Source organism: Rhea pennata, chromosome 1, assembly GCF_028389875.1.
Source record: "Rhea pennata isolate bPtePen1 chromosome 1, bPtePen1.pri, whole genome shotgun sequence".
NCBI classification, from domain to species: domain Eukaryota; kingdom Metazoa; phylum Chordata; class Aves; order Rheiformes; family Rheidae; genus Rhea; species Rhea pennata.
Genome location: NC_084663.1, coordinates 63,414,771 through 63,440,674, shown reverse-complemented (window position 1 = coordinate 63,440,674; position 25,904 = coordinate 63,414,771). Strand labels below are relative to the sequence as shown.

The following is a 25,904-nucleotide window of genomic DNA, read 5'->3' as shown; positions in this document are numbered from 1 at the left end:
AGCCCCCAGCCGCGCACCGCCAGCCCGCCGCCGGGCGCAGCCGCCATGCCGGGGCGCGGCCCCCCCCTGCCACCGCCGCCGCTGGGGAAGGTAGGGGCGGGCGGCGCGGGAAGGCGGCGGCGGCGGCGCTGGGGGAGGGCAGGGAGCCCGCGGCGGCGGCGGCGGCGGCCGGGGGGACGTTGCGGCCGTTGGCCGGGCGCTCCCGCCCGGCCCGGCCCGGCCCGGCCCGGCGGGCTGGGGTAAAGCGCGGGAGGCGCCCGCCGAGCAGCCGCCTTTGGGGGCCCCCGGGGCGCTGGGCGGCGCGGGTCTCCCTTCGCTCCCTGGCTGGAGCAGGGCGCGCACGGGGATGCTCACCTGGCCCGGGGAGCCACGGTGCCCGCCCGCTGCGGTACCCGGGGCTGGCGGGAGCCCGGCGACAGCGGCGGGGAAGGGGGCGCGGGGGGACTTACCTGGCCGGGCCTCGGGGCGCCGAAAGCGCCGCGCAAGGTGCCTCAGGGAGGCGCTTCCAGCGGGTCTCGGCGGAGCTCTCCGTGCGGGACGGGAGGCCGCCGCGGGACTGGGGCCTTGCGGCTGCTGTGGGCTGCGCTTGAACCTCGAAGGAGCGGATCGCGGCACGTTCAGTCCGCTCGCAGAGCAGGGCCGAGACCGGGGAGCGTTTTGCAAGAGCACGGTTTGGTTCCCGGGCAGGCCGGCCGGTTTCTCAGAAGCTGTTCTTGTCGCAGAGGTGTCCCCTGCCACGTTTGCTCTCACCATCCAAGCAGGACTGTTGCTCTTAGGAGAGTAGTCCTGGCTGGTGGAGCTCGGCAGGGAGGACAGAGAGAGGAGCAGAGGGATTTCCTCGGGGCTTTCAGCAGTACTGCTACTTGGAAGGGAGCAGCTGGTGTTGCTGAGGGATTAAAATGCTGTTTTCTGTGTTGGCTCTTAGCTTACTGACAACTCTTGGTGTGCGGCAGCGAAGTCCAGCAAAGTGTACTGGCTCCCTTTCTCATCCGCCAGAAAACGAGTCGCTGCCGCATCATGCCGAAAGAAAGGAGTGCCTCTGCTTGACCCTTGTGTTGTGTTCTGGATTGTGGTCATCAGGGTAATGTTTATGGGCTTGCGTGGTTTTTTGTTTGTTTTTTTGTTTTTTAATAGTCTAGGCAGCGTTGTTTCAGCATGTGAGATGGATTTTTACCACCTCGGGATAGACCTGGAAAAAACTGAAAACTCTTAAGTATGGAAATGAAAGGAAAGCCACAAGATTTCCCAGGATAACAGAGCATCTCTTTGAGAAATTAAAGAGAATGAAAACAAAAGACGTTAGAGTGACCTGGGATATAAGAAAGCAGGCTGAAGATTTATAGCTCAGCTGGGACCTCTCTTGGCCTGTGAGCTAGAAGGTTTTGTGCTGAAGGCTGGGTAGGCCCACAGCACGTTCTCTGCCCTGACAGGCAGTGCAGAACTACTGGCTCTCTTCAGCGCTGATCCCCAAGCACCATCCTCCTTGCTGGGGCACTCAGTATCCACTTGTGGTCAAAGTGCTTCTTTTGGTGGTGTCTGCAGTTCACTGCCTTGGGAAGTCTTTTGGGACGTTCTGTCTGTAAAGATGAAGCATGTGATGCTTTCCGTTCTCCGAAAACAAGAAGGGCATTTAGATTCTTCTTCAAGTGCTTACAGTATGCTCGTCTTTCTCCCATGCCTGGCATGTTTGTCTGTTACTAATTTTCATTTTGACAAGCAGGTAATAAATAAAGACCACTTAAGCTGCAAGGCTGTACTTCTCAGAAGTGATGCAAATTCAGTAGAAGCTTTCGTGTTGAGTTATTTTGTATATCATCCTTGATGATATAGATATCTAACTTAGATTAGAGTTAAACCTTTGTTTTGTTGGGCACTCTGGGGACACAGAGGCAAATGCAAAGCTTGCTCCAAGTTTAAGAAGTTCTCCAATCTGGTCTTGATGCCACAGAGCCAGACTGTTAAGTTTGGGAGATGTTAGTCATTTCATAATTGCCCAAGAAATGTCATATTCTTTTGTATCCCCATGAACGCATCATCCAGGGCAGTAGATTCTCTCTTCCTTTTGTAGCACGTGGGATTTATTTCCTGAGTTGAACTATACCAAACCTTTTCCCTTCTAAATGGAGGCTAGAGAAGAGGCTTCTTACTCCGCTATTAAGCCCATGAGAATGGGGTGGAACCTCACTTAAGCTGTTCTTGAAGCTGGTTAATTTTGGTGATTGGCTCTCTTAGGCATTCAGAACTGAGGTGTAAGCTCTTCAGGGAAGCATTTTTTTAACGGAAGGATTTAAGTACTGGTGGCTGATATGTCTATTGGCAAGGTCCCAAGAGCTGGCTGGAAGAGGCCTCCATTATAAAGGAAATGCTGAAATAAGACTTTTAATTAAGTTGCATAGCAGCTCCTCAAGGACAGAGAAGAATCTCTGCAGGGAAGAAGGGAGCAGGATGTTGCCTGAAAGAAATTCTCTGTTGCACTCAAGCAAGTAAATGAACGAGCTCGATCTTGTCCAGATAAGGTTCAGTAATATTGAGTCTGAGGGGTGTCAGTCTGTGGGGAGTGTTTTACCCAGAAAAGGCAATGAGAATGACAATGTTGTCTTGATTTTGTCTATGAAGTAGAATGGAGAGGACAATGGCATGATTATCTTGTTCATAGGATTTTTCTCTGTTCTTCATCTCTAAATGGCTTTACCAACTGCTACTGGAAGTGAAAGCAAAGGCTGAAATGGTGTGCTGTTTGCTGGTGGTTTCAGTGAAGAGTGAGTGGGACCGCTTTTGGTATCAGCGATTAGCCTTGGGCCCACTGTTGGATTGAACTCCAGGGTCCACTGTCTGGCTTTGGGCTGTGCTTTTGAAATGGTGACTTCAGTAGAGGCCATGGGTGATTCTGAAATTGGGCATCTAAATGCGAAGAAGCTGTAGAGCACAGTCCCTGTACCTGTTAGCACTCTATAACCTGACTTTTGAACTGTAGAGTCACAACCAAGGGTGGAAGTCTGGCCCAGAACAGGCTGAGGACTAGTTGGAGATCTCTGCTATCGCTATGGCACTGACAGGCATCACCACTATGTTAAATAAGTAACTAGTTGAGGTGCTATATGCCAGCTCTTTTCAAAATCCATCCCAACCTTCGCGTGGCTCACCAGCTAATCTGGTCAGGGCACTCCTGTCTGTAGTCAACAGACGCAGGACTGATGGGGTTGGTGCCATAAGTAGTCCCTGGTCAGGTTACTGCAAGAATAATCGTGCTGGAAATACCCTGGGTTTGTATTGGTGTGAGGTAAATTTGTCACCTAGACATCTTTGCTGGTTAGATATAGAATACTATCTATGTGGGACGAAGACCCAAAATGGGGGACCATGAGAAATCTTTCTCACAAGAAGTTTGAAACTTCAGGACTCCTTTACTTAAGTTAGATAACGTATATTGATAACTTCATTCCTGTCTTTTCTTCAAGTAGTAATATTCCACTGTAAAACTGAGGGGAAATCAAGCATAGGCTGAAACTCCTGGAATGAACGCTGCAAATTTTGGTATAATCCTCATTTATTATTTCAATACTTCTTCACCTCCCCGGATTAAGAAAACCAGCTAAAACTAGCCTAATGCTAATTCCAGGAATTTAAGAGGGCAGATAATAGTAGCAATGATGATTAAAGGTTGTTTTTTTTTTAGTAATCAAACGTATTAAGAGTCAGCGAATAAATCGGGGTCTGTTTTACATTTCCTGCGAGGCTTCTTTCCGTTGTCCCCCCGCCGGTCCTTTGCTGAGGGTGATGTGTAAGTGGCAGCCACCCGAAGGGTGACTCTGGGGTGGTTGGGGTGAAGTCCCGGGGCGCAGTTGGGGATGTGCCTGGGAGAGGAGGCAGTTACTGCACGGCCGGGCCCAGGCGCCTGCCCGTGGCTCCGCATAGCCGGTTCTCAGGCCCTCTGCGCTGCGGCGAAAGCTCTCGCTCGGTTCTGGCCTCTCGGGCTGGGAAACAGCAATGTTTATGCGATGAAAGGGAGCAGAAGATGGCTTTTCCTGAGTACTGCCTTTGCCCATACATACGTTGGCCCTGAGCCAGGATGGAAACTCTCTCCTCATGAGCAGAGAGGGAGATGGGAGGGGCGAGAGACAGAGAGGGGCCCAGAAGCAGAGGGAGTTAAAATAAAAACACCAACCCACTCAGAGAAAAGCCTCTACCAGATGGGCCTGGCTGTCCCAGCGGGTTCTCCACACAGGCGGCTTCATGTGCACCTTTGACTGGGTCCCACGCAGGAGCGTGGGTATGGGACATGGATCATTTAAAAGTTTGTGGTGGAAGATCAGAGTAGGAGCCAAAAGCAAGGCAGCTGGACAAGTAAGTTAGCCGTCGGTTGGTTCTGTGTACGATGCCTGAAGGTGGGACTTGCAAATTGCTGCTGGTGCTGTGCTCTGGCTTTAACAGGGTAGATGTTGCTGGATTGAGCCAGCCTGAGGGTCTGGAGGGACTTTATTTTAACTATGGCATCTTCTATCTATGGCAGATCTTCTCTTCCCTCTCAGTCAGTGTCACTGATGCTGGTGGAAGTTTGTATCGCAGATCCTGTTCCTTCTAGCACAGCTAACAGCCTGGTTTGGGAGCCATGGGAAGATGGGCTCTGTTAAATGCTGACAGCTGTATTTTCCTATGCCCGGCTCTCATTGGGCATCGCATAAGTAATTAGGCTTGCTGAACAGTACAGGGTGCTGGTCTTACTTGGAAAGCTCTTGTCTTGGTTAGATGCCTGCGTAGGAGACTGTGCCTGGTGGAAAATACAGCCTTGGTGAAGCAGTCCAAAGCTTGATTCTGAGCCTATTTGAAAATCTGGCCCAGGCACTTAAAGTGCCAAGAGCTGATGATGGTTAGGGGTGGCTTGACTGGGGAAAGATGCCACCTTGACTGGAAGTGGATGAAAGAGTTTTTGTATAGGGTCCCTGCCAGCCTTTGAGACTCCTGGTCCTACAGATCCCAGAAAGAAGGTGGCTTCTGAGCAAGTTCAGGCGCAGAAGTTAGGTTTTCAGAAAACTTACTGCGGACTTCAGCAATCCGCTGGAACAACTGTGTTTTCGGGACAAGTGCTTATTGCTTTTTAAAACCAGAATCATTTTAAATGGCTATATAGTCTGTGTTTTAAGTACATTTCTCTTTGGGAATAAAGGTGATGAAGTGTTTTTGTGATCCCTCTACATTTAAATTTTTCATACAGTGCCCCTGGTTCAGCAAATCATTCAAGCAAACATGAATTTTGAAGAGCATGCTTAAGTCCACCCAGCAGAGTAGCTGGGCTTCCAATTCAGCACATCATTTCTGCTCAGGAAGGTGTGGACTGGACTTCATGCAACACTAGCTTAAATCTTGTTGAAGATAGTGGCCTTCGAGCACAGCTTAAAGTTTAACACCTGCTGAGGTGTTTTTCTAATTACAAATGGTCTCTTGCATGCACAGTAGTATTCAGGAGAATCATTTTATATCAGCGATGTCCTCGCATGTTGCCTTTCTCTTGATACTCTGTGAGACTCTTGCCAAGTTCTTGCTGACAAGTCACATTACTGTACGCAGTTCAGGTGAGATGCTTTCACAGCACTGGTATTTTGCTGGCATTGTGGATAGACGTGCATATGTGAATGATTAAATCAACCCATCAGGGTGTCATCTAGAGAGAAACAAATGCTGAGCTTGCTTTGCAGGAGGGGGGAGGATAAAATCCCCCTCGGTATCTTTTGCTGAAAGCTTTTCCCTGTTGCAGATGTGCAGCTGCTGTGGTTCTTTGCCAAAAGCCAGCCATGACTTACGGAGCTGGGGAACGTGCACACATCTGTTTGCAGAGGAGAGCAGTGAAGAGGCTTGTTTTTCCTATCCTTGGGGATTGTGTTCTCATGATAGAGAGAGCCAATTTTCACAGAGGGAAATGGCAAATTTCACAGGGCAGCATTAGGGCACCTCATAAATATGAGTTTCACTCACTAGTGTCAGCCAAGCAACACCTTACGAGAAACATTCTGGCATGTATCTGAATTAAAAAGGGAAGAATTCCCAGAGACTTTTCAGACTATTGGAGCTTTTTTTTCCCTGAAAAATATTAAGCTCCCTCCCCCCCCACCCCCAAAGATGGATACGTATCCTGTGTGCAAAAATACAGCATGTTTCAACTGTGAAACATGCTGTGAATCCTACTTGAGGTAATCAGGTTTTATATTTCCTTTTGGGTAGGAGCTGAGGCTTGAGTTATCCAGAGCTCAGTGGCATATATTAGTTAGGAGAAATGCCTCTTACTAAAATTGAGTGTCTTCTCCAGCGCATGTGGTGTTCTGCTTTTATACTTCAGAGATCAACATCTGGCCAAAAACACCCTGAGACATCCTCCACAGTCTACTGAAGTCAATGGGAATTTTTCCATGAATTCAGTGAGCTTGAGATCAGGCCATAATTGAGAATCTATTTTTTTTTCCCTGCCCTGACATGTTAGGCTGTATGTGCAGCAATTTGTAGCCGGACTCTGCAAACTTACTGAAAAGGGATGTGTAAGGTATTGAGCTTTTTCCAGATGATGTAAGAAACCCTGATCTAGTTGGCTCCATTGTTCGGTTTTGTCAGGCTCAGAGAGAGAACTGAGCAATTTTCTACTGGGAAATCAGCAGTAACTACAGTAACTGTTTTTTGCATCAGATTTCTCTCTCTTTCCCCTGAGATTATTCTGAGTGACTGCAAGTTGAAGTTTTGCCATTGTGTCACCTCTAGCGTAGACTACTACTGTACTTGCTTTGGGAAAAGATACTGATGGCTATTGCCACTTAGTCTATGCTAAAGCTTGCCCCATGGGTATCCTCTTGTTTGCACAGTAGGAAACTTACTTTGTAGGAGGATTTAGTGTACACAAATGCAGCGAGAAACCAAGGGTTTCTCTGTTACATTCCATTAGTCAGAGAAACACGCTTCTGGGTGTGTTTCAAGGAAAAATAAGATTGCCTCTAAAAGCCATAAATTTCATAAGACATTGTCAGAATTCACTGAGTTTTTTTTATTAAACTAACATATTCTGACATATAATAGATTGCCTAATGTCCCACTTGCTTAATATTTGCTTGCATGGGGAAAGCAATATTTCTGATCTGAAGGAATCTGGAAATTTTATCAGAAACAGAGGACTTTCTCTATAAAAGCAGTGTAGTACTTCAACTCTGACCAGCAATCACTGCAGAAATAAAAATTCTAGCTCTTCTGTTCTTCAAACAAAACTATTTACATATGTGATCCCACTCCCTCTGCTAATTCATACTAAAGGCAGCCTTCCATTCACGTTTTCTTTTTACTTCAGGCTCTCTAGGAAGATATGCTCTTTGAAAAATCAAGCCTGATCTTGGATTACGCTGTTTTTCTTTCTTTCTATTTTTAAGTAGAAAGAAACTTTCAAAAGTGCCTGGAAACAGGTCATCACCAACCTATTCTTTTTTCCAGAAGGACCTATGTAGTTCAGCTGTCTCTGCTGTACATGTATTTTTAAAAAACCTGTGAACAATATTCGGCTATAGAAGGGGTTTTGGTATGCTTTATAATGAAATACTTGAATGCAGAATTAAGCAAAAGACTGTATGATGCAACTTTTCTAAAGAAATTGCTTCAAAGAAGAAGCAAAACTTGGTAATGTACAGGGAGATGTACATGGATGAGGTCACTCGAAGCACAAGACCATTTCTTCAGCTAATGTAAACTGTTGTAGCTCCATTAGCTTTAGCTGAGCAATGACCGTGAGCATGGAGTTTTTTGTTGTTATTTTGGAGTGATGGTGTCATATTTCTTTTTTCCATTTGTGGCTCAATTAAATAAATAAATAAACCCTATATGGAGGAGAGCAAGGTAGCCCCTTTTTTCTCATTCTCTCTTTTGTCCATTCCAAAAAAATACTTGGTGGGGAGGATGGGAGGCTTGAACAAAATATTTTCGATCCTTTAGAAGGAGAGTATAATCTCTCCTCCTCTACATCTAGATAAATTTTGATAGGAAACATCATTACAAAATAAAGAACCTAACTGTATGTTGTCTTTATACTGCATCAAACATTTTCTTAAATATTTCTCCTTTTCCCTCTCCACACTGCAAATTTGTTTTGAACTTGGCTAAAACAATTTCAGTTAATCAGAAATCATAAATAATTTATTCATCCAGCAAAACTCAGATGCCTGTGATTTATACAAATTAAATTGCTGAGGCCGTGCAGCTCTGTTTCAGGTATGTGAGTGGGATCCATCTTGCCCAGCTAAATTAGTTTCTGGACTCTTTCTGGTCAAAAAAAACAAAAACAAAAAAAAAACACTTTTACAGTGCAGTTCACTGGAATAGTTTGAGAGACATCTACCTCAGGAAAAGAGAGTACTTCTAGGGCATGAATCACCCCCTCAGAAGCTAAAAGATTAGCTCACATGTGAATGTCCAGAGTTAGTGGAGGTGGATCTGCCTGTTGTTCCAGTTTAATTCCTGCACAGGATATTATGTTAATCTGAAGTATCCTAGGAGTATATTTAATGTATAAACTGCTTACTCTTATTTCAATGTACAATATTTTCAAAAAAAGTCTTAGCAAACATTTGACCAGAGATGGAACTAATTTCTTGTTCATCATCATTCTTACCTGTCATCAAAAGTCAGTATATAGATTTGAATGAAGATCTAAAGAAAAGTGATTTCTTAGTTTTATAGGATAACTGTATTTTAAAATACTGTGCATCTCTAACATTCCTTTTGCCTGGAAATGTGTATAGGCAAAATCAGTTTCTTGCTAACCTATATTTAATGCTGACATTTCTCCTCTATCTTATTTTTCTTTTTAACATTAATGTAATGGACCTACAAAGAGAAGTGGATGACCAACTTTTAAGTAAATGCTATCCAATGTGAGTGTGTGAATTATTACTTATGGAAGAGATGGGAGGAAGAATGCCTACTTGAATGCAAAACATTTTTTTTTTTTACCAGCCAAGAAGTAAATCAAGTACAGCATTACATAAACTCTTCTTGGGCCTCCTCTAGTTGAAGAAAATGTTAGGAGAATTTCCCCTGAAAGATCAAGTTTAGGTTTACGTTGCCATTAATGTCTGCCAATTGTATTGCCAATAAAGAAGCTGTAGTCTTTGTCAGAAGATCCATTGTGTTTGACCATGGATAATTGAAACAACATACTGCAGCTTCTACCTCCGTATAGAAGAGAGTGGTTCTGGTGAGGCATGTTTAACTGGCCCGTTAATAGTATCTAATCTATGGTGTATGTACATTTACTAAAGTCATCATCGGTGGCGGGGGGGAATATTTATGCAAGAGCCTCTTTCCTGAGCAGGACCTTTATAGCCGAATGTATAACGCTTGCTTTTCTTGGGTGTGGGAGAGTGAGAACTTCACAGAAGAACCCATCTATCATCAGGATTGGACTGCCAGGTGAACGGCCATGGAGGCTGCCTGTCTCCTACGGCTTATCTTGTGCTCTTGGAGACCTTTTCCCTCACCCTGGGGAAGCCTCTGTGCTCTGCTTCACGCTGTATGAACCCTTGCAGGAAACCCTTGTCCCCTCTGTAAAGTTTTATGAAATTGAAGCTGGGGGACACTGTGTGGGTTTACATGGCCTTGTGCTGGTGGGGGCAGAAATGAGGGGAATGTGAATGGCAGGGGTGGAAGGAGAGAAGCAAGCCACACCAAAATCACTGGAGCTGCATCAGTGCCTTCAGTAGAGCAAGGATTTCACCTCAACTTGGAGGTGGAAGTTGGAAACAAGGGGTATTTGAGTCTCGAGATGAAAGCGGATGATGTTTATTGAATCATTCGGGGGGTAGGGGCTTCCGCAGAGGATTTGACTTCAGCAGTATCCTACTTTGATATTTTGTTTTGAGTTGTGTAGAACGTGCCCTTGTGAAATGCATTCCGTGCTGGCTTCTTTGTAGTAGTGAGCTTTTCCTGTGCACAATAAACAATATTGGGGCCTGGTCCAGGACAACATTCAAGTATCTTGGGTGGAGTATGCCCTTGTGGTTACCCTGGAATACAAAACTTGGATGCACTTTCTCAGGGTTGGAAGCTGCTGTAAGAATACGCTCTGCTTTGGTCAGGACATAAGGGCTCGATGTAGGAATTTGTGCATGGATTCTCCGACTCTGCTTTACTATCAAACATTTGAAATATATATATGTATATGAGAGTACGCAACAGAAATGAATGTCCTCTGGAGTATGTATTGCATTCAGCACATCCCTTGGAGGGGAGTAGCAAACAATACATGACTGTTTGATAAATCCCCAGTTTCTAGGTTTTCTGCCATGAGAAACCCAAAGAAATGCTTCAGCAAAAAAATGGGGGGGCAAAGATTTCTCACTTTTTTAGAAAAAAAAATAGGCATGAAATAACTTTTAAGCTTCTTAAATTTTTAACTCCTGATGTTCTCTGTAAGTGAAATGAATTTGGGAAGCAAATACTTTCTTTTTTTACTAGAATAGTGAGAATTTATACCACTCATCAGTATTTGTCAAGGCAGTCTTACTGGTAGATTCATGCTTGATAGCTTTCACAGAATGGCTGAAGTTTATCAGGTACTGCAGAATCACTGGGGAAAAAGATCACAGAAATGCATTGCTAGTAGCATAATTTTGCATCTTGTTTTAGCAGCTGTTTTACTGCTTGCTTTCTGGACAGTTGGAGAGTTTTAAGAAATGACAGACAAAAGAAATCTTTGGGGGAAGGAAAGGCACCTAGTAATAGTGTTTTTAAAGGAAGTGGGTTTGCAGTGATTTTTTTTTTCTTCTTCTTAACCAAGAGTGAATGCTTTCCTTTACAGTGATTTATGCCAGGTTATCATAGGATAATTCTGGTTGGAAGGGATTGTGGGAGGTCTGTAGTCCAGCCTCCCGCTCCAAGCAGGGTCAGCTCTGAGCTCAGACTAGGTTCCTCAGGGTTTTGTCCAGCTGGATCTTGAAAACCTCCAAAGATGGAAAGCACGGTGCTGTTTCAGTGCTTTAGTGTCCTCACAGCCAAAAGCTTTTCCTTATGTCCAGTTTCTCGTTTGCTGATATCCTTCCTTGTGTCAGCTTGTGCCCGTCGTCTCTTGTCCTCCCACCCAAGAGAGAAGCATGCAAGGAAAAGGCTTCAGTGTGCTGCACTGACAGTTGGGTTTGTTTTAGGAGTAGCAAAATGTTCAAAAAGCGACTGCTAAAAGTAGGAACCTGAGCGTGGTTGTGGAAAGGGGTTTGGACCCTTGGGTGGCAGTCTGGATCTGGGACTTTGACACGCTCAGGTGCGGAGTGTCTGGGTGGGTCTGTCCATGCGGCGAGCTGCCCGGACACTTAGACTTCGTCTGAATTAATCAGTTCTTCTGGGAAAGCCGTTCTGAGGACTGGGACCGTTAGCTCAGGCACGTCCCATGCTAACAAGTTGTGCCAGCTCCATATAGCTGGACGGATCCAGCGCTTGACTACATAGATATACCTTGGAAGTGCCAGAACTTTAAAGGTACATAAGTGCATGAAAGGGTGGATTTTTTTCCCCCAGAAATGCCTAAATAATGTGCCCTCTTGCAGCCAGAGGGAAAGGAATGAGTGCTTGCAATTTTTTTGCTTGTTTGTTTTTGAAATTCTGTTAGCTGGTTTTACATTTTTTTTTAATCTAGTCCTCAGTCAGTTTTGAAAACAGGCCTTTGTCTTTGAAGTCATGTTGTCGCTTCTGAAAATTTCAGTTTTCTGCGTTTTCAGGGTTTTTTCTACCAAGGTGGCAGAAAAATATGCCACTTGGCCATCTTGTTGTCTTTCCAGCATTTTTGCCTAAAAGTACCAAGAGAAGATCCTTTTTTTAGCCTGTGGGGAAAATGTGCGCATAGTTACAAGCAGCAGGCTTGCTGTTTCCCTTTGCCCTGGGTTGGGAGAGAGTAAAGGGTCTTTCCCTAAACTGTCTTGTGTTCTGATTGCCAAAAGACAGATCACTGAAGGGATCATGGATGCACAAGTTCAGAGAGAGAGAGAGAGATTTGATTATTATTATTATTATTTTATTATTATTTTCCTTTGCGTTCTTATCCAGGGTGTCAGCGCAAGGGGTGGCGTTGCCCTCCTGCCGCCGAGCCCGCTGGTGGCGACGGGCAGTCTCTTTGCTTGGGATCCCTCCCGGTGCCTGGGAGGGAGAGAAAATCCAGCCGTGTGGGAGAGCGCAAGGGGGAGGCGGAAGGGCTGCTCTCTCCCGTGCATCCCACTTCAGGCCGGGGGTTTGGGTTTTTTGGTTCGATTAATTTTTTTTTCTCTCTCCCCCCCCCCCCCCCCCGTTTTTATTGGCCAGGAGTGCAGTGACCCGCTTAACCGCATCAACTCGCCTTGCTCCCTCCCTCCCCCACGCTTCCTTTCCCCTGGCAGGGCCCAGGCTCTCAGATTTCCTCCCCAGCGCGGGGCGGATGGCGGCTCTCGCAGCTACATTCCTCTTATTACAAAAAAGAGGGGGAAAAGCGCTCTCCACGCGGGCAGATGGCTGACTCTTTCCTGGCAGCCTCGCTACAGTGTCGTTTTTCCTATTGTCCTGACCAGCGTGTGTGTGTGTGTGTGTGTGTGTGTGTGTGTGTGTGTGTGAGCGCGCGTGCACAGGCATAGGCGCGTGTGCAAACACACACACGCACAGCAGCTTTCCTCCTGGAAAAATAAATAAATGCAAGCTAGAGTTGCAACCTCTGCAGCCTTTTTGCAGAGGCATTTTTTTGGAGATGTGCAGGTTTCCTCCTCGTGGTGGGCAACGGGTGAATTTCTAGCGGCTCATAAGCTTCCCCAGGCTCCGTCGGGGAGGGTGGGCTGAGGGGGTGCTGTAGGCTGTGCTGCTCCTTTCTGGGGGAGATGCTGCCATTCTTGTGGTAGCTGAGGTATTTGAGAGGGTAGAGGTGGGAGGAAAAGAGGAGACTGAGCAAGAGAACAGGGTCTCCAGAGTGAAAATAGTCTACCGGTGACTTTTTGCTTTTCTGATGCTCAGCAGAAAGACCGTAGCAACAGGTCATGGACTCAGAGCTGGTACAGGAAGGTCTCTTGGAGCACGCAGCTCCTGGGGCTCAGCAGATGGTGCCCCAAGGTTGTGGTGATGGCCGCGTCAGGAAGCTGTGTGCCGATCCCTCATCGGGAGGGGAAAGAGTCAACATCCTGTAGGGTGAAGGCCACCAAGAGAGAGATTTGCTGAGGCTTGGTTTGTCTTCCCTGATGGTAACTTGGAAGAAGTTGAAGTTCTTCATTTTAGTGCTTTCATTTCCTTTCTCTATGTGAGATGATTTGTCTCCCTGACAGGAAACTGTGAGTTGCTCCTTGAAGGGACTTCTCTGGGTCCCATTTATGCTACAATAGCAGAGGTTATCTTACCCCATTGAAAACGTGATTCATGAGCTGAACACTATACTTTAGTGGCAGGTTGTTTCCTATGCTGTCAAATGTTCGCATTTCTTATAAGCATAATAATAACTCTTTCTGCTGCTTTTTAGAAGCAGTTTGCTGATTTAGAAGTACTGGTGTATTTGTAGCACAGCATTTCTATCAGAGGAGTAAAAATAGCTACAGAATTTGGCTGTACTGGTGTAGAAATGTGTTTTTGTCTATATAATCGCATCTTTGTGGAGAGTTAAGTCAGTTCCACGGCATCTGTTAATGATCCTGCCTCTCCACGTGGCTAATACAGTTCTGCTGGCAAATGTCTGCTATTGTAAATCTGGTCCATGTTTCTATTGTTTTTTCCACATTGATTAAGGTCATCTTGTTTGCACGTAGCTTCAAAGTCAAGGCAAACAGGTATGAACCCTGGCTCTGCTCATGTCAGCAGCAAGCTCATGTTCGCTTCAGTAACCCAGGTTTCACCATTAATGTCTTCTTCAGCCTTGGCTTAATGTAACTGGATCTTCCTATATTAGACTGTAGAGCGTAAGTAAATATTAACCCATTTTGAAAGGGGCTGAGCAGTCTAACCAGTTTTGATCTGTGCACACATTCACTTACACACAAGATCTGAAACACAGAGATGATTTACTATTGACATGTACTGGCATGGAAGAGCTGTCCTCTGCTCCTGCCTTTTGCTTCTCAGCATCTCAGTTTCTCCACGTGGAAATCTTTTGTTTGTTTGTTTTGTTTTGGTTTGGTTTGGTTTTTGTTCATGACTTCCATTGAGAAAGCTTAGGTTGAAACATGACATTCCACTTAGAATTCATTTTAGAAGCCAATTTGGGAATCCTGAATCTATCTCCTCCTTTCCATGTAAATTTTTCCTTAGTATTTGTTCACCTACTGTCAAAGTGAAGACTTACCATGTTTCTAAGCAGTAATACAGATCAGCAAGTGCTTCTGAACATTGAATTAGAAAAGAAAAAAAAAATTGTTGGTTTTTTGATATGGTCCTGTAACATCCTACCACCAATCCTAGGAATGCTGTGTTTCCAGCTGAGGGTGTGGTTGTCTGAAGGAAAGGAGGGTTGTCAAATACCCTTTGAGTTGTTGAGCTTTTCTTCTGTACGTGTGTTATGTATCTAGGGAGAAGAACAAAGGGAAAATAAGACAATGGCAAATGTGGGACAAGCTTAATAATAGTGGGTGCAACTTGCCCTGCCTTTAACAGGGCACAATTCACATTGTAAGACCTTATTTTCAATTCTTTGTTTTCAGGTCAAATTTTTTGCTTCAATCTGCAGTTTTCCATGTTGAGCGTTTGCCTCTGGGTGAATGACTTTTGAAAACGTCCAGCTAAAATGTTTCAGCAATTTCAAATAATGAGGCTAGGGGAAAAAAATATGCTGTTTCCCCTGCTTCAAAAAGTACATCAGGGTTTTCTTTTGCTAAGAGTATTCCTGTGCTTTGGAACCAAAATGTTATATAGTGGCAAGGGGTGCTTTTTGGATCAAGAATGCGTTCTTTGCCACTGCTATGTCATTTCCACCTTAATTTTTCCAAGTCTCTGTGGGAATAAAATTTCAGCTTGCACATGTTCAGCAGAGGTTTCTATTTTTAGTAGCTATAATCCTCAGTGATTTCATCCTTCATGAATGTGTGTCCTTTCCAGTGCCCTGTGCCAGGCAGGTGATGCTCGTACTACCCCTGTGGAGCACAGCCTACAAACTTCAACAGACTGGTGGTGGAGGGAAGTGATATATAGGAGAATGAGAGCAGTTTTTTCAAGGGTCCCACTGCTTTATTATAGAACAGGGCTGGCCGAAAGATGTGGCTGAGACCCAGGGTGACCAAGCAGTATTGCCCACAGCGGCTCCTGCTGGCTTCCCTCTTCTCTTTGCTGTAGGTTATCTTCTTTCCAAGCAGAGCCTTGTGTCATCACAGCCCTGACACTGGGGCCCAACCTGGGAATCGTATGTGATTTGATACATCCCATCTGTAGTGCACAGCCGAGGTTGGTCACCTAACCAGAGGGGCAGAACACACTCCTGAGGTTTAGTAGGACCTGTAAGTCTCAGCACCAGAAACAGTGAACTAGACCACTAGGAACTTGACTCCCATGTGCCATCAGTTATTCCTCTGGCACCCCATCAGAAGAGAGTTGGAAGCTGCTTGATTTACTGTTATCTAGAAGAGACAAAGCCTGGCCTAGGAAGGAAGGAAAAGAGCAACTGGGACAATGATAGGGATATTAAGGTGCTATCCTTGTGCTTCTGAAGAAATAAATACCACATTGTGCAGCCAGGGGTATTGCAGTGAGAGAAAAGTGTGGGATCTACTCAGGCTTTTGGCAGTAGAAATGCACATATGAAATGAGTCCAGTATCTTCAGTGTGTCAGTGCAGACCATCTGCATAGGGCAAGTGTTGTCTCAGATAAGCACATGCATGTGCAAAAGCTGTATCCCGGAGTTCAGCGTATCAGTATGTTAACTAGAAAAGAGACATAGTTTCAACTGTCACCAGGTATCTAAAACCTGGGACAAATATGAAAGCTCCTCAAATTCTGCACACGTAAATGTGGACAAAAAATACTGTTAATCTGATGTTAGGTAGCTTTGTTTTGGTGAAACTAGGCCTGGGGGCATGTAGGAAAACTGGAAGCTGGAGGGAAGTAGTTTTTAAAGTGTCTTAAGTAGTGGAGATTTTTGAAGGCTAGGAGCCCCAGAGTGCGGAGGAGGCTGTCTCTGACTGAACAGGGAGGCAGGGCTGGGGGCTGACATAGGACTGAGAGCCAGTGAAATCTGGGGGAATCATTAGCTTGGGCAGGGAGACAGGAGGAAGGCAATGAAGAGACTGCAGCTAGGAGCCATTGTACCAAGTCCTTGGGATGGAAGAAAGGTATTCTGAAGGACTAAGGATGAACAAGGACTTGTTAAGGAGTGATATGAGAGGGCAGGTCTGATACTTGAAGTGTTTGGGAAGAGAAGACTGGGTGATGGGGAGAGAAAGGAGGATGAGAAGGGACAGAGAGGGTCTGGCTGAGGCAGCTGATAGTAAGTGTGAGCAACATGGGACGAGGAGTGGGTGAGGAAACTGAGACTTGAACAGTGACTTCAGAGAGAGAAATTGGGGCTGTCTGGGTAGGAGGAGACCTGAGGAGCAAAGACCAGCGCCAAGGAGGCAAGGAAAATGGTATGGACAAGGACCTTACGTAAAGAGCTGAGAGTAATGAGGTAGGGACAGATCAGAGAAGATTTTTGCGAGTAGGGAGCCTGAAATGGAGCCTTTGAATTTATTTATTTATTTATTTATTTATTTATGAAGCTCCCTGTTCCTCTACTGCTGACAAGTATGTGCAAAACCTCTGGAAAAGTGTCTGGCCCGTCCTCCTGGAGCTGCTGCTGTTCCGCTAACTCGGATGGCGGAGGTCTGCTCAGTGGAGCCAAAGCATCCAGCCTGTCTCGTAAGCCCGTGTGAGCAGCAATACCAGGCCTTACCTTGGAGTTCCAGTGTTTCTTTTTCAGCTTGCCTTTAAAACAAACAACCAAACAAACAGACACAAAGTTGCAACTTCATTCATGTTCTCTGAATGCAATTTCTGTAGGCGTGAAGTCAGGCACTCAGGAGTTGGAAAGTGCCTGGCTGTTTGTACAGTTTTAATGTTTTACTAATGTTTTAATGTTTAATGTCTACGCAGTTTTAAAATTTCCCCCACGCATGTATGCTACAGTGGTCACAGGCTTGACGGCACAGCCACAGATTTTTATCTGAGACTTCTTTGGCCTCATTCAGTGAAGCAGAAGGGACCTGCTCTGGAGGTGAATCAGGGTAATGTAGTGAGAGAAGCTGATGTCTGCAGGGATTCTTGCTTAATTTGGCAGGTAATGAAGAGGAAATGACTAAGAGCCTTCTCAGTCTGCCTCTTCCCAGAGCTTTCTACAATGTTGGACAAACCCTTAGAGCAGCGTCCCTGCCAGTTGCATGCTGTTATGTGTTCCCAGCTCCGGGTGCCACACTTGAGGCAGTGGGGCTGCCCCCGCAGCTGCTTGTGAAGGCAGTGAGAATTGCACTTGTAACAACCTGAAAAGTCAAGTCTTGCTTATACTCTAAACAAGGGGTAATTTTCACTGTAATCTGTATACCTTGGTTTCCCATTTATATAGTTAAATGGTAGGCAATAAATGTACTTGAAGGGAAGAAGTGGGGAAAAAGCAAAATATTCCGTGTCTGTCTGCCAGCAATGTAGTTTCATCCCTTCCCTTGCATGTGCTTTGATGCTTACCAGCTTTTTCATGACAAGTGACTAACCTCACTACCCAAGCAGAAACTTTTGACTTTTCCCCTTTTTATTTCTTTGACACTTCAGTGAGTTGAACTAGCTCAGCAAGGGCTTTGACAAGCATCAGAGCTGATGCAAGGGAGCAGGAGGAGTGAGAATGGAGATAAAGTAGGAGCACTCCCAGTCAATGACAATAAACTGTTAGATCTGATTAGGCGTGTTGTTTACTAAGGAAAGGGATGAGACCACATTGCCTGGCAGCCAAGGGTGGAGTAGAGGGACCCAGGGAGAGGCAGGACAATCCCTTTAACCATAGCAAGCAGTTAAATTGGGCTAATGACATATAAGTGGGCAGAGCATGGGCTCAGTGAGAGAGAGGGAGAGGGCCAGTGCAAAGAATTGTATCATGAAGGTTAAGACCATATCAAAATGCATAATGCGCAGGTTTTCTGCACACAGCCTGAATGCTGATACTGCCAGCTTTTGTGTTCCTGAAATTGCAACATTTTAAAACTCCATTAATATAGGAGTTTATGCACAAGAGAAAGGTTGTGGTACTTGGATTCCATGTGGGTTTTTTGAAAATACAATTTGTTTTGTTACATGGGATTCTCCTGCCCCCCATGTAAGCACAAGGGTGAAATACCATAGATCCAAAAGGAAGTGATGGGACAGAGGGCAAGAGGAGTAGGAGGCTATATAGGATCCAGCTCTAATGTACTGCAGGAGCATATTGTTTCTCAATCATTGTCCTTTCACAGCTTTGTTTACATAAGTTTATCCAGCTTTTTTTCTTTTTATTTATATTTCTTGGGCCTGGCAGCCTATGATTAGGATCCTTTTATGACTACAATGAACACAATGATCCTGCTGTTAGTGTCTTCAGTCTCTATGGCCAGCAGGAGAAACCCGCACAACCAGCACATCTGGTGCTTTCCAAGAGGTGGCAGCTCACCTTTCCCCAGCTAACGGGGCTCAGCACAGAACTGGAGAATCACTGAGCTGTGAGGCACCTCTGGGGTTTGGCTGGTCCAACCCGCCACTCAGAGCAGGGTCAGCTAGAGCAAGCTGCTCGGTGCCATGTCCAGTCAGGTTCGAGCATCTCCAGAGATGGAGACTGCACAACATCTTTGGGAAATTTAGTCCAATATCTGACCACCCTCATAGTAAAGAAGTTTCCTTTTATGTTTAAGCCAAGTTAGCCCTTTGCTGGATGCCACCACAAAGCCCTGCTGATCCTGAGGAGACCTATTCTGCCAGGCCTTGGGGTACACTCATATCGTATCTGAAAGGCTGATTGGCAAAGGACGAAGTGGGAGTTCACAGAAATCCTGTGGTCCTGAAGAGAAACTGCTGCTGCTAATATGTAGGCTAGAGAGGGCTGGTGGCACGTGTCACTGAGCTTTGAATCAGGCCATAAGTGTCCTAAGCTCAAGTTTCAAGGATCCCTTGTATCTCTCCACCCGTTATTAAACACTCTTCTCTGTGCTGAAAGCATCAGGAGAGCAATTAACTGGTCTCCTGAGTCGCTGCAGCCCTGATCTGTGAGCCTGGTGTGTCAGACTGCCTGACCGGGGTGGACATGCGAGGCCATGGGGCCTCTTGCTGGAGGGAGGTCACACAACTGCACCACTTCCCGAAGGCGCCGGGCCACATGAGAAAGGAAGCTCCCTGCCTGCCCGGGGAAGAGCTTTCCAGTGGCACGTCCTCCTGGCTGCAGCACAGAGCTACTGCCTCCTGCTCCTGAGCTGCTTCAAGGCAGGAGGGAAGAGGCAGCAGCTTGGGACCACAGATGAAGTAGGAGCCACAGCAGTGGAGCCCAAGCCTGGGGTCTAAAGAGGGAGTCGGACTAAACGTGCCACCCTAACAGGCTCATCCTGGCCAGCCTTGCCTTGCTGCAGGGCTGCCTCGGGCACCTCGAGGCAGCGACTTCCCCACTGCGAGCGTCTCGCCTCGCGAAGGGAGTCTGCTTTTGGCTCCCGCTGCCCTCGTCGGGCTCCGGCCCCCCGTCGGGCTCCGAGGACGTCGGTCGCCACTCCGGCGCCGGCGCCTCTGCTCCGTGGGGGCTCGACGACCCCCTCGCCTCCGGAGACGGAGCTGCTGCCGGGCACCTCGGGACGCGCTCCTCCGTGGGCCCGCGCGTGGCCCGGAGGAGCTGCTGGGGCTGCGCCTGGGGCCCGCGCAGCAGCTCTGTGTGCGTGTGTTCGTGCAGGGGCGTACGTTTTCAGGCTTTCTCCTTCCCCAAAGGGAAATGGGCTCGAAATAGAGTAAGGGCTGGGGGAGGGAGCATTTAAGCCTTTAACTGTTGGCTCATGCTTTTCCGGTTAGTGTTTTGACTTCTTGGCATCCTTCCTGTTCTTTATATATGTATAGCATATATTGTTGTCTCGTCACTTCTCTCTATGTTGTATCCTCTATTCTATAAAGGACTGGAGTTAAGAAATGTTGCTTGTAGGTTTTGTCTTACTGGTGTGATTTACTGGCTAGGATATTAAATTTTTAGACGGAATATTTCTGTGGCCACCAAGGGAAAGAAACTGCGTGTGGGCTTTTAAACCCAGCTTGTCTTTATTCTCCCTGGATGAGAGTTTCTGCAGTTTGAGCAGCTGCAGGTTGGTTCTGGTGATGTGAAGCCTTATTGTTTATATGCACCCCGGCAGTGGCTAATATCCTAGTTAGGGGTTCAGATCCTGTATCTGTGTGAGGTGCAGCGTAAACAGAGCACAGAAAATCTGGAGATACGGCAGTGGTAATGCCCACCTCCCCACCACAAGCCCCCGGAGGTATGCTTGTTTTCTTCTTCATGAAGAGAACGGTGCAGAAGAGAGGCCTGGGAGGTTCGCTGTGATCCTCGCCTCATCTTATGCGAGACTAGGATCTGCATGTGTGATTCGGAGGGTGGCTGCATACGTTTCCAATGATGTAAGCTATGGGGTATTTGGTGCTTCTCTGGCTTTTGTCGTTGGCTGGTGGCTGCCGCAAGTGTGTTTAGGTAGTGGGCAAAGCTGGATATCTTCGTCTCCCAGAAGAGATCCCACTGGACGACATCTCTGTGCTCTGGGGTAGGAGTGTGCCCACTATCAGAGCCTCTTTTTTATTCAGTCGCTTTGGAAACGTCACATAGTATCCGGTGCTTGAACCAGATGTGCGTACTCTACACAGCTTTTTGATCACAAGTGGGGAAGAGGGCATCTGGGAAGAAGTGGGGGGAAGGAGAACTTAAATTAGAAGAAAACCAAACAGCTATTGCTGGAGACAGATGATTACAGTTCGTTTCAAGGCTGTTTCCTGCATGCCAATGATAGATCAGTAAACAAACGCCTCTTTGCAAACACAAAGCAGGCAGGAACTCTGTTTGGAAGAGAGAGGTCGGGGTAGGTCTCGCTTTGCTTGGTAGCAGGAAGCCCCTATCACATGGCCCTGGGAATCGTGGGGCCGGGTGCATGTGGGAGATAGGCGGAGAGGCTTCTGCTGGGAGACTTCACATCCTTCCCAGAGTGCAGCCAACAGGTTTGAGAGCTCCCTCCCCTCCCTCTTTCCTCCCACCTCCTCCCCTGTCCTTCCTTTCCCTGTTTTATTTTGAAATGCTATCAGATGACTGCTTTGTTCCTCCAAACAATGGCAGGGATTCCTGAATAAATTGCAGTGATGAGGATCTCCAAATGGGGCTCGGCACCTTCTCTCCCCTTTGCTGAATTTATGGCCTCAGTGCTTTGATGTCTATGTGCCAGGAATGGTGGCTCTGGGCACGGGTTGCTGTTGAGTTGATTATAGCATCTTTGTATATTATATGAAGATGGCTACAAACTACAAAGCCATCTCTTACCACCTCCCCAGATCAGGAATGACAGCTTCGTCTTGGATCAGAAACAATGGTGTGTGGAGCACAACTACTAGAACTGTAAAATCATAAGCAACTTGAGGGAAGGAAATCAAACAGTCTCTGTGCCTCTTACTGTGGTGTGCTAACTGTACCTCCCACTGTGGCAGAACGTTCTCCTGTGCTTTATAAAGAAAATAGCCATAAGCGAAAATGCACCAGGCTGATGTAGGTACATCTTTCTCAAGTCATCTGCAAACTGAACTCAGCCTTGCTTCTTTTCTTCTAGACAGTTTCAAGGGCCCTGGTCATGGTGCATGTGAGACAGGAAAGTAGTATCTTTCAGATGACACTTCTGAACTGCAGCTCGTCACAGCCAGGGAACATAGGGACTGATGCTCCAGTTAGGACTACACTGCTGCACTGGTTAAATATCATCCATGCTGGGAACATATCTTTCCCTTCTTACTGCTTCAAGGACTAGGATTTTGCAAATACAGGTCGTGATTGCTATCCCGAAGGTCCGTCCCTCTCTCGTAGTCCAGTAATGTATGACAGCCTGCCTTTCTTATCCTTCTGTCCAGCTCCTCCTTCATGTTAGAATGATGCAGGATGATGCCTGGGGGCTCATTTAAGCCTCTCCTTTCTTGCTTAATGTAGGCTTGCCTAACTGAGGCTTACCTGTTTAAGTAAGCAAGCTGAGCCCTTCCCGAGTCTTTCTTCCCTATCACCACATATGCTCTCCTGTGTTCTCTCCCTACACTCCTCCCTTTTTCTCTCCTGTCCACACGGTCCCGTTCCCATCCTTGCACCACATCTGGTGCATGTTGGACCCCTTGCCTGAACTACTTTGTCTAAACTATTAGTGAGTTAAAACAGGTCTCAGAGGGGCTCCAAAGAGGGCTAAAACCAGCACAATGTTGAGGTAGTGTGTGATCATGGCAGAGGTGCAGGAAGACAGGAGGGAGGAACTGGCCTTTGCAGTGAGCTGTGATGTTGGCTCAGGTGCCTTTTGGAGCTGCACCTCAGTGCAGAAGAGCTACCTTTTGTTTTGCTGCTGGAGGCAGTTTTCCATTGCTGCCATCCCAGCTTCCTCTTGTCACCTTTTTAGAATGTCTGTGGGTTAGTCCTGGGTGTTGTTTCTGGTGACCTTATTGATGAAAGAGGTGGTCTGTTTGCCTCTGGAGCTTGCTTAGGCTTTGGATTGGCCCCAGGCAAATTTTCTGACTGTTGGACTAGTTGGGAGGTACCTTATTATTTCCTGCTTTTATTCCAGAAGTGATTCTTTATTCCTCATGTCTTTCACTCAGTTTGGATAAATGTTTTTTTGGACAGAGCCAGTTGGCATTTTGAGATAATTTCGTGGATGATGCTGGTGCCGCGTTGTATACCCAACTGTTCAAGGGTGAAGGCACAGCAATCTGTGCGTCTCCTAGGGATGACTTTAGTTCCCTGAGCTTCATGTGCTGTGAGTAGGTGTATCATCTATGTATGTCAGCAGATACTTTGGTGGTTATGATTTTGTTGCACCATGTGATGTGTTGTTGCTTAGAGAACTCCTAGCTTGTTCATTAATCTGCTCAGCATGAATGCGTTGTTTGGGCTCTTCTCACCACAGATAGTGGCTCAGGGAGAGATGTCCCTCTAAGCTTGACTCCACAGGGCACTGACCTGCATACCTCTGGGTGAGAGACCTCCTTCAGAGAAAGCACCTACTGCCACTATGATGTCCCCCAGCTCCCAGCGATGCTGTTTTGAAGGAGAAGCAGGGCAGCGAGCCCCATTGCAGCTCCTTTTACAGGATACTCCTTTCACAGGATTCAGTAACTGCTTTCTACCCTGCTTCTGCTTAGCAAGGGTAATGGGGTTTGTCCCATCTATTATAGATGAAGAAACAAGTCCAGCCTACACCTCTTATTAGTTATTATCTTCTTTGGCCACTCCTACACAGGGTACATCAGTCATATATGACTGTGCTGATGAACATCATAACATGTTTGCTCACACCCAAGTGTCAGTTTTCAAGCCAGTTTTTGTTAGCAATCTAGTGGAAAAAACTCGGAGATAGAGTTTCTGGATCAGGGAATTATATGACCTTATGAAGAGAGAGAAGCTTGTCATGAGCAAAACTTCAGCGTGGCAACGGAGGGAGAGAGGCTGCACGTATGATGACTTCTGCTGTCGTTACATTTCTTATCACTAAAGGCAGTGCCTAGGAGCTCCAGTCACGGATGCTGCTGTGCTAGGCGCTAAAGGAACTATGAGCAAGGAGACTGTCCTTGCTCTAGGAAAGTTGCAAGCCAAGCGCAAAGCAACCTCTGTTACAGCTTTGTAGAAACCTACTTTGGTTGCCTGGGTGAGTCATTTTTTGGAGAGGGAAGTGAATGATCATTAGTTTTTCATTATTCTCTATCCGTAACAGTTAACGAATGGATGAATGTATTTTGCATCTCAGGCTGGTAAATTTTTTTGACAATTTTGCAAGGCTGCTCTGTGTTTCAATGTGAAATAGATGTTTGTTCCAGCTACTAATGAGGAAGAGAAGCCAAGGGGGTTTATTGTCTGGGGAGAGTCTGCTAAAGGGTTAGCGATGAACTGCCCTGAATGTGTACACATTGGGTTGACCCAGAGTTCACTCCTCGTTTTAGGAACATTGCCAGTGTGGGATGAAGAGAGGGAAAGAGAACTGGGAACAAACAAGACTGAATTGTTTCTATTTCTTTCTCTCTCTTTCTGTGTTTCTTTCTGTCTCTCTCTCTCCCCCCCCACCCCCAAATAATTGGACAGTGGAAACAAGAGCTCCTTCTGTTCTTTACTGTTTTGAGGGTTTCTGTTGTATTTTGTTTTTAACTATAAGAAACTACAAACTTTCCTGAGGCACTCAATTTTGTTGCCAAATCTTAAGCACGGCAGGGTAACATCTGGCAGAACCAGCCAAGTAGATAGACTTGGGAGGCTTCAGGTTTTCCAAGTATATTGTGTACAAAATGATGAGCCCCTTGTCACTGAAATGCTGCAGAGCAGGCAGGCCGTCTGAGAAGCAAGAAAAAGGTGCTGCAGAGTGGTTATTTATTTATTTATTTATTTTAAGGCATAATAGTTATTAGCTTGTGGGGCAATAAAAAGAGGAAGGAGTCTGTTGCATTGCTTGGGCAGCAGCAGTACTCAAAGGAACAGGAGGAAGGGAGAGGGCCTGTCTTTCTCCATGACTTCTAGAAATCATAAGGCAGAGGATACTAGGATCGTAATGCAGACAGTGACTCATTTTTGTAAGTGATTTATCTTACCGCCCCCCCCCTCCAAATGTGTTGTCCTCTAAAAGCGGATGAGTAGCAGCCTAACTTGACCCACCAGAGCAAGAATAATGTAAGGTAACCAATTGCTTCAGTACAATGTCTCTTCAGCCTAAAGTGTTTTCTGTCCCAAGCTGGACATAATGTGACAATGCTGCATGCACAGTGGCACAGTGACCACTTAGGTCATGTGGCTTGAACACAGTTCATTGTAAAATCATTTTTTATTTATTCCTCTGTGAGCAAAGATATCTAAATTACCTGAGATCTTGGCAATAATGATAAAAGCGTTTATATGCTTTTTATATGCTTGAATATGTGCTTCATATTCAAATCACAATACTGCAGTTAATACAGACTTAAAGACAATTGTTGCCCTCCAAACCTATGTTTTCTTCCCTGGACTTATAATGGTATTATCCCCTTCCTCCCATTTTACAGATGAGTACACTGAGGCTGTGCTCAAGGAGCTGTAATGTTTCCCTCTATTACTCTCCTGGCTTTCCAGAAGAAACATACATGCGCAGGTCTGGAGAGGGATGCTAAGCACAGAGCACGGCCTCTTACTTGTTCCTGTCTGTCTGCAGGTGAGCAGCTGCCCTGCTGCATGCTGACATGATGACAGCTAGCGAGGCAGTCGATGTGAGCAGCAAGTCTGAAAGCAGTGTCTGCAGGTCTGTTGAGAGGTAAGAGACTTCTGCGTTTCAGTTCTAGGATACCTGGGGTCAAAATTTACCCAACCTCTGCTTGAAATCAACAACACAGGAGACTCCACAGCTTCCTAAGACAAGCCTTACTGTCCACACTCATAGCAGGTTTGTCCCTGTGTCCATCCTTGGTCTCTGCTGTGCAGTCCAACAACCAGTGGCCCTGCTGTGCCCTACTCCCTGGAAAAGTCTCATGCTATTCAGAGTGCCAGCTCTTGTCCAAAGCATGGTGTTGTCTCTGAGGTAGATAGGAGTTAAATGTCTGTGAGGTTAGGGAAGAATAGTATCTGGCTCAGGTCCTCTTTCTGCTCAGCAACCTATCCCAGACTAGATTTGCACTACAGCTGAGTCTGTAATGGCTGCCAGGGTTGCTTGATGCCAGAACAAAGCTCAAAGGCTGCCAGCACACAAGGTATCCAAATGGATGTTCTTAC

General features: G+C 46.2%; 1 protein-coding gene across 3 annotated transcripts in view; it reads left to right on the top strand.

The window, feature by feature from the left end:
* DENND2A (DENN domain containing 2A) overlaps positions 1 to 25,904 on the top strand; it is a 63,725-nt gene continuing 37,821 nt past the window's right edge. For 2 of the 3 annotated variants that reach the window (XM_062589823.1, XM_062589804.1), the window contains exons 1-2: positions 1 to 90; positions 25,351 to 25,449. In XM_062589823.1, the coding sequence (XP_062445807.1) occupies positions 25,379 to 25,449 (71 nt within the window). In that variant the 5' untranslated portion in view covers positions 1 to 90; positions 25,351 to 25,378. Of the gene's footprint in view, positions 91 to 4,325; positions 4,345 to 25,350; positions 25,450 to 25,904 lie in introns of those variants that run through there. The other variant, XM_062589813.1, reaches the window with a different exon arrangement.